This window comes from Pinus tabuliformis, chromosome 4_1 (genome assembly GCF_031772625.1).
Source record: "Pinus tabuliformis cultivar Carrire ecotype Pingquan chromosome 4_1, CPIR1, whole genome shotgun sequence".
Taxonomy (NCBI): domain Eukaryota; kingdom Viridiplantae; phylum Streptophyta; class Pinopsida; order Pinales; family Pinaceae; genus Pinus; species Pinus tabuliformis.
The window spans coordinates 391,454,806-391,472,956 of NC_142303.1; the positions used below are offsets into that span (position 1 = coordinate 391,454,806).

The following is an 18,151-nucleotide window of genomic DNA, read 5'->3' on the forward strand; positions in this document are numbered from 1 at the left end:
AAAATGATCATACCTTCTTATATGAAGAAGACTAGCTACGAATCTTGTGGTCTTAAACCTACCTTGAATTACTCATTTTATGAACCTTATAGGGTTTCCTTATTGATGGACTCCCTCTACAACAAACCTTATTTCTTATTTTGGATTCTCCCTCTAAATCTAGCCATAATCCTTATTGCAAGCATCTTTTATACCTATAAAATTTCCTTCCAAGGAAAACACAAGAGAAAGGATTATAAACAAACAAAAAAAATGAATGACAAACTATTCCAATGTCTTGCTTCAATCTTGAAGCACACCCTACACCATAAACATGTTCTCTTGCTGAGTGTCCTACTCTGGTCAACACTTAGCTAATTCAAGACCCCAAATTTCTTTTATTTTCTTGCGCAATCCTTGAGGAAATTAACTCCTAAAAGATGGGAATTTCCTCCTATTTACTTGCATAATTCCCAAGGAATGATTCACCTGCTTAGTGCAAAAGTATTGTACACTCAACAATATACAAATATAAATACAAACATGCCTTTTCCTCCACATCAACTAGGCAATTCGAATTCCATGTATGACTGTGTCTATTTCTAGTTGATTGACTAGTTAACTGAGAGATTAGTGAGTTAACAACAATCTTAACTACTCCACTGACCCACTGGGTATTCGAGGTTTACTATCATTTGGTCCAATGCCTCTACAGAGAGGCTAGCTCTATTCATCCTTTTGTTGCAGCTCTTACCATACCATTGTTATGGCCATGCTCAGGTAAGATGGAATACTTCGGCTATCATAGATTACATAGGTTTATGAGTGAAGGGTGTTTCCTTACCGTGCGGCTTCATTTCTCCTTGATAGCCCGGTTTTACTGCTGCAGATGGTGATGGCCTCCACTTCTTCACTTTCTTCTACTCAGTGTCAACTCGCATCGTCACCCAATTACCTCTTCACCATTTGGATGGTTCACTGGATCCGGGCACTCCTCTTGTTGCAAGTTCTTCTCCTGGAGTAGTTCGACCCAGCAAGAGGACCTTCCATCGTAGGCAGCTGGCCCAAGTAAGAATCTTAATGTTGCATTCTTAGCTTGGAATGTTATTTATTTTGTCTACCATATATATATATATATATATATATAGATACGCATACACATACACATACACATACACACATACACACACACACACACACACACACACACACACACACACACACATATATAACTGAGACTGAATGGTTTTGATGCACGGGAGGAGTATGGTTCCCATGCGACTCTATGGAGGACAACCTTCAAGGTATCACCCTTCGTTCCCACCCCTCTACACAGCTTGGCTGAACTTCCTTTTATTTCTGGGAAGGTTTGATAAGTTTTTCTGTTTAAAACCCTTAACAGTTTACTCCTATCCTTTCGGATACTTTTCTCTGTATAGGGTCATTTGTATAAACTATTAACTTCCACTTGGTTTTTGGTTTTTGGGACCCTAGGGGTTAATGCGATATATCTCGACACTGCATTGCTTTACCAAACTGTTTGTCGCTTTTGGTTCTTGATTTCTCAGAGACATTTGTTATTTTAATTAATATATATACCTGGGTGGCAGATAATTACACTCCAGGGTTTGATAATGATAGTATTTCTTTCCAATTACTATGTTTATATTTATCATCCCTTCATGGCTTGCCCAAGAAGATTTAAATGTTTTTATCTTAGAATTTACAGTTTCCCCAAATTGGGTACTAGTTTAAGATGAAGCCCTGTGCTACGGCTTCTTGTCAATTAAGGATTTTCGTTTTGTCTATGCTTATTTTTAAAATTATAGGCATTCTTTTTACTTTTCCTCATAAGATCTGGAACAATCGGCTTCAAAATCACTTCCTCATTTTCGTATTCCTTAATGGTTAAGCGACACGCCCATATTTCAGTGGAACTGGCCTGATGGCTATCCTGCTTTCAATTTATAAGCTCCTTATTTAATGTATAACAATGTTGGTAGAAATATTTCTCTCTTTGCAGATTATCTTAGGGTTTTCTATGTCTGTTTCTAATTGAATCGCAAAATTCTACTGAGAGTGTATTATCATGCCTTTTGACACAGTAACACTACCCTAAGTAGTTGATGCATACTGTGATTCACTTTTGCTTGGAATATTACAGTTACTATAGCTCTGTTATATTTCCTTTTGTAATAAATCATTATTGCACTCATACTGTATTGTTGTATAATATTTGTTTTGGTACCAGTAAATAGTTATTTATTGGTATGAAGAATTCTTTTTCTAAAACTCATTAGTCTTATCTAAATCATTTCATAATTCCAATGTTTACTAGAAAGAATTGCCAGAGTTTAGTTTACTTGTTTATAGTAATGGTCACAAATTTAAGAAGATAATTTTGATCTCTTCATATAATCGATAAATCATTAGAGTAGAGAAATGTCATTGCATAACCATTTATTTACGTAGAAAATGAACAACACTGTAAAAGTAGTAGAAAGAAAGGTTCTATTTTATTTATAAAGAAACCTCCTCATACTTTGTTCCTAGACAATTATCTCTAATACCATAAATTGGTAAATCTAAAATTACTTCACCCCTTAACTCTTTAGAACTCTATTTCAATGCATTCTATAGTAATGATTTTTGCTTTTCTCTTATTTCATTATTCTAAAAATTACCAACTAACAAAATTGTAATATGTGCTCATAATACTTATTTGCATTTCAATGAAGAAAGCTCCTGGGCTACGGCCACACCTCCCTAACAATGAGAATGGTTTGTTCACCATTCTCCCCCCAAGCTCTCCCAACTCCCAAACAATGGTTACAGTCAAGAGCTTCCTTTGAAGCTTAATCTAGGCACTCAGATTATTTCTTGACCGACCCTGATTATTCTTCACAGAGGTTGAGATTTCCACTGATCTTTACCAGATCAGGAACTGAGCTCTTGGGCAGCATACAACCTCAACCCAATTCTCCATTCTTTCCTTTCTGCAAAAGAAAAATACCGACCCACTCCTCTTCCTTGGATCCTTTCTTTAAAGAAAGTCCTCCAATTGTTTTTGGGAGTTAGGAACTCTTGTGGTCCCCCATTAGCTTTCCTTTCCTCAAATAACCCATATTCTAGTAAACTCTACTTATTTCTTTTAAATAAGAATTAAAAGTAATTCCTAACTCAATTAGGTTCTTGACTAACAAAACATCTTGTTAACCTCCATAAGAGGTATTTTCTTAATAATTGAATTTATTTGTAAAAGACAAAAAATAAAACTAAAGTAACCGGGGGTGATACATCTCCCCCCCTTATGCGCAACACCATCCTCAGTGTTCTCCCAATACTGAAGCAAAGCAGGGTAAGCTTGTCGCATAAAGCCTTCATCTTCACAAGTAGCATCATCAGGGCCAAAGTGCTTCCATTGCACTTTAACTTGGATGATAGCTCGATTCCGGAGTATTGTTTCTCTATGTTCTAGAATACGCGAGGTTCCACCAGGAATTCTTCGCCCAATTCTACCTCCATTCATCATACATTTTTTTTAATCAATCATTTAACTGCAATGATTGGAGAATTAAAAAATAAAAATAATAAGACAAAAAAGAGGAAAAGGAAAGAATAAATACTATCATTTCTTCCTTTACCTATACGTCTTGCCAATTAATGACATGCCTCGGGTCATTTATATATATATATATATATATATATATATATATATATATATATATATTAAGTAATGACATGTGAAACACATTATGAATTCGTCGGTGGCCTGGCAGAGAAAGCTGGTAAGCTACAGGCCCAACCCTTTCCAAAATTTGAAAAGGTCCACAGCAATGGGGAGCTAACTTCGCACATACTCCATTATAAAGAGCTTTTTCTAGGCTTTATTCTTACGTATACATGATCCCCCACTTCCGAACTCCGTATAGGTTCCTTTTTATCAACGTAATCTTTTTGCCTACCTTGGGAAACTTTTAAATTTTGGCGCACCTTATTTACTATCTGTTCCATTTCTATCAGTATGTCATGTCCTAAAATTAAAGACTACTCCAGTTTGTCAGAGTTCGACACTTCTTCCCATATAGTACTTCGAAGGGACTCATTTTGAGGGATTCATGGTAGCTGTTATTATAGGAAAATTCTACTAAGTGGAGGTATTCCTCCCATTTAGCAGGTTGCTGCATCATGTACATTCGAAGCATGTCTTCTAACACTTGGTTCACTTGTTCAGTCTGCCCATCCGTTTGCGGGTGATAAGCAATGTTGAACTGAATCTGAGTTCCCAAACCTGCAAATAAAGATTTCCAGAAAGCAGAGGTGAACTTAACATCTCTATTAGATATTACCACTTTGGGTAACCCATGTAATTTAAAATTTTCCTTCATGAATATGTCAGCAATTTCCACAATTTTATAAGTAGACTTAACAGGGATAAAATGAAGTTTTTTGCTTAATTTTTCCACCACCACCATAATGGAATCATTTTTTCTTCTGGATCTAGGCAGTCTAGTTATGAAATCCAATGTAATTGTGTCCCATTTCCATTCAAGAATAGGGAGTGGGTGCAGTAGACCAGCCGGGTGCTGGTGTTCTACTTTAACCTGCTGACACTCTAAACATTTAGCCAAATAGTTTAAAATATATTTTCACATCCCAGGTGAAAAATAATTCTTTTTGATTGCTGAAAAAAAATTTTGGTAGCCTGGACACGTCATATATGGGCTTCTATGAAATTTTTCCAGCAGGTATTATTTGATATCTTTTTGATTTGGCACAAGGATTCTTCCTCTAAAAGTCAACATCTAATCACAGTTTATACCATAGTCACTCTGTTTCCCTAAATCTACTATTTTCATAACTTGCTGCCAAAGAAAATCATATTCAGGATCCTTCATAACTGCTTCTTTAATTTGACTTAAAAGCTTACTTTCCACCTTACTGAATGAGATCTCATAGATGTGATGCACTTTCTAGCTTAAGGCATCTGCCACATGGTTCTCCTTCCCCTTCAAGTGCTTAATATAAAAATCAAATTTGCTTAGGAAGGCTTTCCATCTTGCCTGTTGGGCGTTTAAATTTGGTTGTTTGAAGAAACAGGTCAAACTATTGTGATCTGTCATTAGAAGGAATTTCTTCCCCAATAGGTAGTGTCACCACATTTTCAAGGCGTGGACCACAGTTGTTAATTCTAGGTCGTAAGCTGAATATCTTTGCTCGTGATCTTTAAGCTTTCGAGATTCATAGGCTATCACTCTCCCTTCCTACATCAACACACCTCCAACCCCTTCTTGACAAGCATTTGTGCATACCATGAATTCCTTCTTTGGGTCTGCTATTCCTAATATAGGGGTCATGGTTAATAACTGTTTCAGCAATTCAAAGCTACGCTGACATTCCTCTGTCTAGCGAAAGGCCCTTCCTTTTTTCTGTAGAGAAGAGATAGGGTATGCAATTTTTTAAAACCCCTTTATAAATCATCGGTAATAACTGGCCAAGCCCATGAAAGATCTGATATCAGTTACATTTTTTGGAACTGTCCAATTCATGATGGTTCTGATCTTCTCCAGATCTACTACTATACCCTCTGAGGATATAATGTGGCCTAAATACTGAATTTGATTTTTATAAAAATCACATTTACTGTATTTGGCGTACAATTGATTTTCCCTTAGGACTTGAAGTACTATTCAGAGGTGTTCTTGGTGTTCTTTCAAGTTTTTAGAGTAAAACAGTATATCATCAATAAATATTAAAACAAATTTGTCAAAATAAGGATGAAAAATGCCATTCATGAGACTCATAAAGGTTGTTGGTGCATTGGTGAGTCTGAATTCGTAATGCCCGTAACATGTTCTAAATGTTGTCTTGCAGACATCTTCTTCTTTTACTCTGATCTAGTGATAACCTAACCGTAGGTCTATTTTGGAGAAGATAGTGGATCCCTTCACTTGGTGAAACAAATCATCTATTCTTGGTAGTGGGTACTTATTTTTGATAGTCAACTTATTAAGTTGTCAATAATCAATACACATTCGTAGGGTGCCGTCCTTTTTTCTTACAAATAACACAAGCGCCCGAGGGTGACACAATTGGGCGAATGTACCCTTTATCCAACAATTCCTGCAATTGCATCTTGAGTTTAGTTAACTCAGGTATGCTCATTCAATAAGGATATTTCGATACCAAAGCAACCACTGGTATCAATTCTATGGTAAATTCGATATCCCTTTTTGGCGGTAATCCTGGTATCTCCTCAGGAAAAATGTCTGCAAATTCCTGAATAACAGGTATGTCTCTCAAAGTGGTTGTTTTGTCTTTGGAATTGGTGTAACCAACTTGTACAACATACACTTGACAACCCTTTCGAATACATTTACTTAATTGGTTGGCAATAATAGGACGTAATTTAACAGTTTTTCGAATTCCCTGAATTTCTTGTCTAACCCTTCCTCAGAGAGGTAGTTCATCTATTTATCTTTACAGTTAACAAATGACTAATGTTTTGCTAACCAGTCCATTCCTATCAGTACATCATAGGACCCTAAGGGTAACATATTTAAATTTACCCTTACTGGTTGCCCAACTATTTCTAACAGGCAGTTTTCTACCTTAGTAGAGACCTTACACTTGGCCCCAGTGGCTAGCTAGACCGACCAAGGAGTTTTAAACTTGGAAGAGTTTAAGTGAAATAATTCAACTATCTTATGGCTAACATACCGCAAACTTGCTCCTGGGTCAACTAGAATGGATACAGGATGATTAGCAATTTTACCTTCAAACTCCACCATGGAAGGCTAATACTTGGCTTGGTTATCCTCCAAGGATGTGCTTATTCAGGGAATGCTTCGAGCCAAATCTCCAGCTGTAGAATCTTCCTTAACGTTTTCCACTTGTCCCACTCTAGTACGGTGGGGACAATTTTTGTAATAATGGGGTTCTCCACAACCCCAGCATTGCAGTGGCAGCCTTTGCTATTGGTTGCCCTCAAGTTTTCTGGAGGCTTCTATAGCTCGACTCCCAAAAGGTTGTCTTGATTTCACTTGATTTTTCCCCAACATTCCATTATGAGGTTTTATAAACATATTTCTTGGATTTCCAAGTTTTGCATTTTTAGGACTGAATTCATTCTTCTATCCCTTTTTTGCCATCCAACCTTTGCTACCTTCTCCTTTTTGCTTCATTTGCTGATAGCAGATTCTAGCCTTTTGTATAGCTTCATCCATGGTTTTTGGACTATCAAACTCTATTCTCTCCTTCATAAAAGCTAGTAAACTGCTAACAAATCGTTGCACTTTAGCTTTTTCCTCACGTATATAAGGTACATACCTTAATAGCGACGTGAATTTGGTCACAAACCCATCCATAATTTGTTGCCACAACCTAAGATCGTGGAATTCTTCTTCTTTCTCATCATAAAATTGTTCAATGAGGTATCTGTCCTTAAAATACTTTTGAAACTTCTCCCATGTAACTTCTTGTTCATCCACCCCCCATACCATTTTAACTTCCTCCCACCACAAGGTAGCTTTTCCTTGCAGCTGGAAAATGGCGAGTCTGGCTTTTAGATTATCTTCGTATTCATAGATCTGAAAGTACTTGTTCATGTTAATTAGCCAGGCTTCAACAATTTCTTCTTTTTCTCCGTCGTACATCGGGGGTTTGATCTTTTTAAATTCTCCCAGTAATTCAGTCTTCTGTCTCTTATTACCTTTACCACCTGATACATTTTCTGACCCTTCTTCATTCTCTAACCGGAAATATTCTGCTCGTTGTTGGTGTTCTTCATTTCTATTCTCCTCCTCCTAACTAGGAGTTGGATTCCTTTGGTTCTGTTTGTCAGAAAGACTCTTCAATATTCTTTCTTGTTCGAGTCTTAATCTCTCATTATCTTCCCTCAGATTTTCCATTTCATCTTGAAGTTGTTTCACAGTTTCCAGTAGCATTGCATCTGTATTACTGCAGGTGCCTTCTCCCAACTACACCCATACCTCATATTAGTTCCCATATGTGGTGTAAATTATATTCTGGTGGCCAATCTTCATGATGGTGTAGATGATGCTCCTCTGTGCATGTCTTCTGACCTCTGTAAAAGAAAAATGTTTTGTTAATGGTATTTTCCTTAAGGCCACAAACTTGAATCCTGGGCTCTTATACCACTTGTAACACATCTACCCGCATCCTAACATAGTAAAAGTTTTTTTTATATGTAACACAATTTGTTGAATAATGTATCACATTTTATTAAAAAGGTACATGAGTAACTGACCTTACTGTCACGTCTTATATAGGGTTAATGACTTAAATGCACAGATCGTTTCTCAAATTTTGGTTACTTCTTGGTGATCTGGGTATGAAATGCACTATTTAAGGTTTTAATAACCCATGGATCTAACCCTCTCTATGTTTTTGGATGATTCTCGATCTCGAGGTACCATCCTCCAAATGTTCACGATCTTACCAGTCCACATGTGAATTCCACCACCATCGATCTAGGAAAGAGGCTTTCAACGACTTAGATTTGTTTGCTTTGGATAAGTGTACCTACCCACTGGGTATTTGGGGTTTACTATCATTTGGTCCAATGCCTCTACGGAGAGGCTATCTCTGCTCACCCTTTCATTGCAGCTCTTACGAGACCACTGTTATGGTCATGCTCAGGTAAGATGGAATACTTTGGCTATCTTAGATTACACAGGTTTATGAGTGAAGGGTGTTTTCCTTGCTGTGCGGCTTCATTTCTCCTTGATAGCCTGGTTTTAATGCTGCAGACACTGATGGCCATAGCTTCTTCACTTTCTTCTGCTCAGAGGCATCTCGCACCGTCACCCAGTTACCTATTTCACCATTTGGATGGTTCATCGGATCTGGGCACTACTCTTGTTGTAGGTTCTTCTCCTAGAGTAGTTCAAACCAACAAGAGGATACTCCATTGCAGGCAACTAGCCTAGGTAAGAATCTTCCTATTGCGTTCTTAGCTTGGAGTGTTATTTGTTTTGTCTACCATAAATGTATATATATAACTGAGACTAAATGGTTTTGATGTAGGGGAGGAGTATGGTTCCCATGTGGCCCTCTAGAGGACAACCTTCACGGTATCACACTTCGTTCCCACCCCTCTACACAGGTTGGCCAAACTTATTTTTATTTTTGGGAAGGTTTGAAAAGTTTTGATGTCTAAAAGCCTTAAGGGTTTACTCCTATCCTTTTGGATACTTTTCTCTATACATGGTCGTTTGTATAAACTGTTAATTTCCACTTGGTTGCTGGTTTTGGTGAACCTTAGGGTTAATGTGATATATCTCGACATTGCATTTCTTTACTAAATTGTCTGTTGCTTCGGGTTCTTGATTGCTCATAGATAGTTGTTATTTTAATTAATATATATACTTGGGTGGCAGATAATTACACTCTAGGATTTGATAATGATAGTCTTGCTTTCCAATTACCGTGTTTATATTTATCATCCCTTGATGGCTTGCTGAAGAAGGATTTAAATGTTTTTATCTTAGAATTTACAGTTTCCCTAAATTGGCTTCTAGTTTAAGATGAAGCCCTATTCTATGGCTTCTTGTGAATTAAGGATTTTCATTCTATCTAGGCTTCTTTTTAAAATTATAGGCATTCTTTTTACTTTTCCTCATGATTTCTAGAACAATCAGGTTCGAAATCACTTCCTCGTTTTCGTATTCCTTAGTGGTTAAGTGGCACACCTGTATTTTAGCGGAACTGGCCCAATGTCTATCTTGCTTTCAATTTATAGACTGTTTATTTTACGTATAACAATGTTGGTAACAAGATTTCTCTCTTTGCAGATTATCTTAGGGTTTTCTATGTTTGTTTCTAATTGAATCGCAACATTCCACCAAGAGTGTATTATCATGCTTTCTAACATAGTAACACTACCCTAAGTATTCAGTGCATACTGTGATTCACTTTTGATGGAATATTAGAGTTACTATAGCTCTGTTATATTTCCTTCTGTAATAAATCATTATTGCACTCATATTGTACTGATGTATAATATTTGTTTTCGTACCGGTAACTCGTTATATATTGATACAAAGAATGTGTTTTCTAAAACTCATTAGTCTTATCTAAATTATTTCATAATTCCAATGTTTATTAGAAAGAACCGCCAGAGTTTAGTTTGCTTATTTATAATTTTACTGGTCACGACTTTAAGAAGATAAATTCAATCTCTTCATATAATCGATAAATCATTAAAGCATAGAAATGTTATTGCATAACCATTTATTTACATAGAAAAGGACCAAAACTTTACAAGTAGTAGAAAGAAAGGTTCTATTTTATTTATAAAGAAACCTCCTCATACTCTGTTCCCAGACAATTATCTCTAATACCATAAACTGGTAAATCTAAAACTACTTCACCCCTTAACTCTTCAAAATTCTATTTCAATGCATTCTACAGTAATGATTTTTCATTTTCTCTTATTTCATTATCCTAAAAATTACCAACTAAGAAAATTGTAATATTTGCTCAAAATACTTATCTTCATTTTAACGAAGAAATTTCCTGGGCTGCGACCACACCTCCCTGCCAATGAGAATGGTTTGTTCACCATTCTCCACCTAGGCACTCCCAACTCCCAAACAGTGGTTACAATCAAGAGCTTCCTTTGAAGCTTAATCTAGGCACTCAATCTTTCTTGACCCAGCCTGATTATTCTTCACAAAGGTTGAGCTTTCCACTGGTCTTTCCTAGATTAAGAATTGAGCTCTTGGGCAACACACAACCTCAACCCAATTCTCCATTCTTTCCTTTCTGTAAAAGAAAAACACCAACCCCCTCCTCTTCCTTGGATCCTTTCTTTAACAAAAGTCCCTTGGAGTATGGGGTAACTATTTCCTCCAATTGTTTTTGGGAGTTAGGAACTCTTGTGGTCCCCCATCATCTTTTCTTTTCTTAGATAACACATATTTCGGTAAATTCTAATCATTTCTTTTAAATAATAATTAAAAGTAATTCCTAACTCAATTAGGTTCTTAACTAACAAAACAACCTATTAACCTCCATAAGAGGTATTTGCTTAACAATTAAATATTTTTGTAAAAGATAGAAAATAAAACTAAAGTAAACGGGGTTGTTACAATCATTCTAGCCAAGATATCAACCAACATTTCCTTCTCTTTGAGTGTAGTGACTAGCCAACTCGAATGTCTCAAGATTCTCCTCAATAGTTGTTATGACACACTGATTTTTTACTTGCAACACTAGTAGCCTTTTTTTATTTGCATGTACATGTAGAACAATCCTTATATTCCATCTGAGGAATATACATGTTCTGGTCCTTGAGGAACTATCCATTTTCAACAATAAGGCTTAAAACCGTTACATTAAAGCTCATCATATCACTTGCAAGAATTGAAATTTGGTGGAGAAGATCCCAATCATTTTTCTCAAGCACGATATATAAACATAATTAACCTATATTTTTAATATAAAATATTAATTAACTAATATTAAAATATAAAAGATCAATATTATATTATAATATTAATTCTAATATAATATAGTATATACTTGTACTTATTATTATATATGTATTATTCTAATATGGATGGAAACATATATAAAGTAATATCATAATATATTTCTAAAAATTAAAATTCATTTTATATACTATTTTTTGAACTTTTGCTATGTAAACGTTATTAAGAATATTTTAAAATATTTTGTAAAAAATAAATCACACTATCTACCTAATAATGTTTGATAATTAAATCAAAATTCTGGAAGCCATCTTCCAAAATAGACACATCTACTGATACAATAAAAAATTATTTTAAAATCTTAATTACACCAGTAGGCACTATAGAACACAGTATAGGGGAGATGGGTAGGCGTAATGTAAGTAAGTAATTATGTCAACATTTTTTAAATGTCGAGAAAATATATATAGGAAAAAAAACAAAATTAAATGTCAGTTTCATATGTTTTAATTCCGTCGAGGGGCGCTCTCCAACTCAATATGGCAACCTCTTGGCATTTGGTAAAAATAGAGTTAAGATGAACCTAAGCTAGTTTATAAAATTCATATTAATAATTATGAGAATAAGAAGAATCTTTGTTATTCTCTTTATCAAAATTCAATTCTCACTAATTAAATATTAAACTTAGTTATAATAACTTCGAATTTTATTATAAAATTTAAATAAATTCTAAAATATCCAACAATATATATTCATTTATACAACATATACAATTATTTCAAAATATTTTAATTTAATCTAATTATTAATTTTACCATAAAATTATACACTTTATATTTATAATAATAATTATTATTATTATTATTTCAGACTTTTCATATTAATAAATAAAATATTAAAAAAAAATCATATGTTTTTTTATACATGTGAATAATGATAATATTCTCTTAGTTATTTGGAGAGCCCAAAAAAACATATTTATATAGTTTAAAGACATATTTCTCTATAAAATAAAAATTTGTTAAAGAAAAAAATTTAAATGTAATAAAAATATATTATTAAAAAAAACATTTTAAAAAAGCAAATAAAGTAAAAATAAAAATTATGTTAAATAAAAATTAAATCAACAATGAAGCTAGTATAAATTTATTATGAATGAAACCGATGATGTTAAATTGAAAATGCCTCTTCTATAATCAAATTTTCTCAAATATCTAGATAATTATGTCATATTTACTCTATATATAATTTATATTATTAAATTTAATAAGTATAAAGGAATAAAATTATATATTAAATGAAAATAATATAGTATTTATTATTTTGATTATGAATGCTAGTTACATTATAAGTTAATGGGTCACATCGACTCACGACTTTTCCCTTTTCTAAGTTAGCCTTTCGACCACTTATTTTAGGTTTTTTCTTACAGTCACCAGTCCGACAATGCTTTGTGCCTGGAAAGTCATGGCTACTTTAAAGAGTTTTTTCCTAGTTTTTTTAGTAGAAGAAAATATATTCACTCGGTAATTTTAAAAATTTAGATAAATTTCCATTGAAGGTTTCAGGTTGTGATTGTATTCATAAATTTTAAAATGCGTACCATATTAATGAGCCAAGCCTCTACAACATTCTCCCTCTAACCATAAAAAGTCAGAGGTTTAAGCTTTTTGAACTCCCCCTGGAATTCCACTTTTTGTCTCTTAAGTCCCCTATGACCTGAAACATTATCAGAGTATTCCTACTCTTTCTCTTGATCTCCCTCCAGTTCATAATTATCGTCCCTTTGTCTATGTGTTCCCATTCCATTCCCATGTTATGGGCTTGGAATAGGATGTCGATGGTTCTGTCGGTCTGAAAGGATTTTCATAATTTTCTCTTATTCTTGAATCAAACTTTTATTATCAGATTTTAACCTCACCATTTCATTCTTCAATTCTTGCACTATTTCAAATAGTTCAGTACTATCATTTCAGGTCTCTTCTCCCAGTTGTACCCACATTTCTAGGTTTTATTCTGCATGTGGTATTGGACCAGCTCTTATTGATGGTCTTATTGGTCTAGGCCCAACTCTCCTCATTGTGCTTCCTTTCTATCACTCTGTTCACACAAAAAAACCTGTTATTCCTTTGCTTCCAAATTAGGCTATATTGTTGAAATGTGGTTCTCATACCACTTGTCACATTCCCCAATTATAACATCCATACAACTTACAACAACCATTAAGAAAAAAATAACCAATACAAAAAAAATTCTGAAGGCAAAATAATTATTCTAGGTGTTCGTTAAAAACAAAATTACATAGTTTATGATGTTCAATTATTGATATATATATATATATATATATATATAGATATATGTTTGTTATACTGTTTGTATATTAATTTCATCAAAGTTTATGCGACCAATTCGCAAGCATGGTGATAATATCTAGGCCAACAATTCGATTATGGTTGAGGGACTATTACTACCCTTATCAATGAACCTTCTGGAAACGCATGCTTTGACCCTACACTTGGCATCCATATCTAGAGACAGAGGAGGCATCTAAAACTAACATTCAAACCCTAAGATTAATGGTCATGATTCAAAGTGGTTAGTTGAGGTAATTGACTCCCTCCTAGTGTCGCAATCATCTCATTCCCCACTCGCCCCTTTCAGGAATTAACTCTGCAACATAGGGTTTTTGAGGATTTTTCCCACATTATGGTTCAATTTCAAGGTGCCACTGCCTACGTTGGTTGTGTCGAGTAATTGTCTACAGAACCCGACCATTCTCTGGTTAATCCTCACCAAATAATTTACCAAGTTAGCATTATGTTTGTTATGCAGGAGTACAATAGTCTCACCAGATGTCATTGAGGTCGCAATTTCCTCCATAGACAACATGTTGGACTGTTGCCTTATCTTAGGTAAAAATAATGTGAAATACGAATATTCCAATTTAGTACCTATAAATCTTTTCATGAGCTCTATTTAGCACCCATTGCTCATTTTTTTTTCTCTTGGATTAGAGGATTTCAGCTGTGGAGCTCTCCTCATCTACCCTCAGGTATTTCTTGTAATTCTTTTACCCTTCTTTCCCATTTTTTCAAATTATGCCTCAATAACCCTCCGAGCTCATGGAAATTTTTGCTTTTGAGGGTATTCGCAGGTGCGAGTTACATTTGATTAATGAATGTTGGTTACATTATAAGTTAATGGGTCACATCGACTCATGAATTTTCCCTTTTCTAAGTTAGCCTTTCGACCCCTTCTTTTAGGGTTTTTTCTTACAGTCACCGGTTCGACAACGCTTTGTGCCTCGAAAGTAAGGGATAATTTAAAGATTTTTTACCTAGTTTTTTTAGTAGAAGAAATATATTCACTATGTAATTTTACAAATTTGGACAAGACCACCTGTATGAATGTTTAATTTACATTTTATGAGGCTCGCCATGCCGCGACCATATATTTACAAGGTTTCAGGTTCACTTTACCTTATATTTTTGGGACAGTTTCATATAATTTTCAACAAATGTAACTATCTTCTATTACATATGTTGTTACATTCTATTTAATTCTTTTTTTTGTTAAATTCAAGTACTCATCGTTTTTTTCCAAATATTTTACTATAATATTTTGGATATTGTGTTATTTTCTAACATTTCCATTTTAATTGAAATATGTATTGTGAAAGCCCTAAGTTTGGCATCGACCCCAGCTTAATATTAAAAGAAATTTGTTGGTTCCTACAACTGGGGATTGCACTCGAAAGATTTAGTAGATTTCAGTCTTGTGTTTTAGTAAATTTCATTAGCATTTCTAGATCTAGACAATAATTTCTACAAATCTCCAAATTTATGGTTGATGATGATTTTTGGGGGCGATGTCGGGACTGAGACGATCAACGGGCTAGGGTTTGCAGTGGAATAGCAGAGCGCTGGAAGGAGCGAGCGAAGGGGAAAAGGGCAGGGAAGGCGGGGCGGAGCGGTGGGAAAACAGGGAACCTCGCGCAAAAATGGAAATTTCTCAAGCAGCTGGTGTTGAACGCAAAAATGGAAAACCTGCAAGGGAGGGGAGAGATCCCCTCCTATAAAAACATAGTGGCAGGGGAGGCAAGCGGCAGTGGTATCCAGAATGAGGCCAGGGAGAATAATAAAGAAGCACCAGTGATGGGCAAGCTGTGGCAAATGAAAACCGAAGGAAAGTGCTTACCTAGGGCACAGAAGAAACTCAGATACGTCATACCCAACAACAAACTGGAGGAGTACAACAGCTATATGAAAGATCATGCACTGATCTGCAAATTCGTCGGATACTGGCCCTCTGAAAAAGAACTATACAGGTGGATTTACCAAAGATGGAGACCAAAAGGGCATGTAGAGTTAAAACTGGGAGCAAAAGGGTTTTTTACAGCAATATTTGCGAATCTGGGGGATAAAGAAAGGGTTTTTGAGGAAGGGCCATATTTCATGAACAATGCAGGATTGTTCATGAAATACTGGGAAGAAAGATACAATCCTGATAATGAAAAGATGTTGGAAGCCCCGATCTGGGTCAGATTGTTCGGATTACCAGTGGAATTTTGGGATCCTGAGATTTTGGAAGGAATAGGTAATATGATCGGTGCCTTTGTCAAGGTAGCGGAAGCAACGAAGAAAGGTAAGTATACATATTACGCAAGAATGTGTGTATACATGAACATAGCTGAACCGTTGCCGGAATTTATAGAACTGGAATACCACGATGAAGTTTGGCAACAACCACTAGATTATGAACACATCCCCTTTAGATGCAGAAGATGTCATGAGTATGGTCATCTTTATAGACAATGCCCTTTAAATAAGGAGGAAGAATACACAAGAAAAAGAGAAGAACATCAAAGGGAAGCTGAGAGAACCGAGGAGACTGACAAGGGCTTCCAACAGGTTACCAGAAAGAAGAAAGCAGGTAAAGAAGGAATAAGGGTGCAGACACAAACGAAATCACTGAGCATTGAAAGCAAAAACAAGTTCAAAATCCTCCAGAAAAACAATGAAGAGGATGAGGAGAAAGTGGTAGAGGAAGAAGATCCAGAAAATGAACCCATGGAAATAATCAAGGAGACCAGAGAAAAAGATGCAGGAACAAGATAAATGAATGAAAGCCAAACAACTGAAAAGATAGAAATACTAATGGACCAATCCCAAATGGAAACAGAAAACCAGAAAGAAAATGAGGCAGAGGAAGAAAGAATTATGAGACAACTAATCCAGGAATGGAAAAACTTAGACGAAAGATTCATACCAGACAGCCAAAAACAACTATATAAGGAGGCTTTTCAAAAATATAAAGAAAGGAATGTGGGGAATATGGAAAAACAGGATACCATATCAGGAGAACAGGAAAAAGATCAGATTGGAATAGGCGGGACTGGCAAAAGCAACAGGAAAAGAGGGAGGAAAACAACGAATGAAACGATACAAACAGTTGGCGAAATATTGATAAACTCGGGTAAAGTGATACCTCTCTCTGAGGTATTCTTCCACTCCTCTAAAAGTTTAAAATGATTATTATCAGCTGGAATATTAGGGGTTTGAATAGTAAGTGTAAACAGAGATATATGAAAGAGAAGTTAAAAAAAGACAGACCAAGCATCATGATTCTACAAGAGACAAAGATCACCATGTAGCGGATGGAAGGAATAATCAAAATTAGTAAACTCCAATACGAAGTCATGGGACAGGATGCAATTGGTTCAACGGGAGGCATAGCAATTTTGTGGAACCCAAATGAGATAATTTTTGAGAGTTGGACCAGTATGACCAGAATCCTTACAGGCATGGGAAGAATAGCGGGGACAAAGGAAAAGGTTATCATCTCTGGGGTGTATGGACCTCATACTCCGGGAGACAGAGAAAATTTCATTACAAATTTGCAAGCAACTCGAAGGCTACACCCGGAGACAGCATGGATTGTTGGAGGAGATTTCAATGTAATCCGGTCCCTAAAAGAGAAAAAAGGAGGTTTAAGGAAAACAAACCAATATATGGAAATGTTCAACGATATGATAGATGGTCTGAGGCTGGTTGATTTACCAACTATCAATGGAGTCTACACATGGAACAATAAGAGAGGGGGAAAAAATCAGATAGCATCCAGATTAGACCGGTTCTTAGTATCAGAAACAATCATGAACAAAGATGTATTCGTAGAAGCAAAGATCATGCCATCTCTTGGCTCTGATCATTGGCCGATTAGATTGGAAGTGGATATTAAGGCAAATCCTGGCAAGAAGCCCTTTAGATTTGAAGCATTCTGGCTTAGACACCCGGAATTCTTAGAAAAATTGGAAGAATGGTGGTCGCAAAGCACAGTATAGGGAAAAGGAAAAATGCATACCTTCCAACTTAAACTTAAGGATTTAAAAGAAAAGATAAAGAAATGGAACAAGGAAGAATTTGGAAATATCATGGAGGAAAAACAGAAGCTGTAAGAAGAAATGGAAGCTTTGCAACAAAGGATAATAAATGAAGGGAGAACAGAGGAAAGCAGTAGAAAAGAAGGGATAATTTTAGGAAAACTCGAGGAGAGGAGAAAGCAGGAAGAAGTATTATGGAGCAGAAATCTAGAATAAAATGGCTCAGGGAGGGGGAAAGGAACACTAGATTTTTTCATCAAGCAATGGTACAACTCAAGCAAAGGAACAGAATATTTTCTATCAAAAGTGAGAGTGGAGAGAGGATTGTTGAGCA

The 18,151-nt window shown here is 35.4% G+C and overlaps 1 protein-coding gene across 1 annotated transcript; it reads left to right on the top strand.

Moving 5' to 3' along the window:
- The first annotated feature begins 17,133 nt into the window (after nt 1–17,133).
- Nucleotides 17,134–17,778, top strand: LOC149175939 (uncharacterized). Its single transcript, XM_089421299.1, has one exon. The coding sequence runs from the start codon at nt 17,134–17,136 to the stop codon at nt 17,776–17,778; it is 645 nt and encodes a 214-aa protein (XP_089277425.1).
- Nucleotides 17,779–18,151: the final 373 nt, after the last annotated feature.

What these genes read in the sequence shown, in the direction of transcription:
- LOC149175939 (XM_089421299.1), top strand. Translation starts at nt 17,134, where the DNA reads ATGGGACAGGATGCAATTGGTTCAACGGGAGGCATAGCAATTTTGTGG.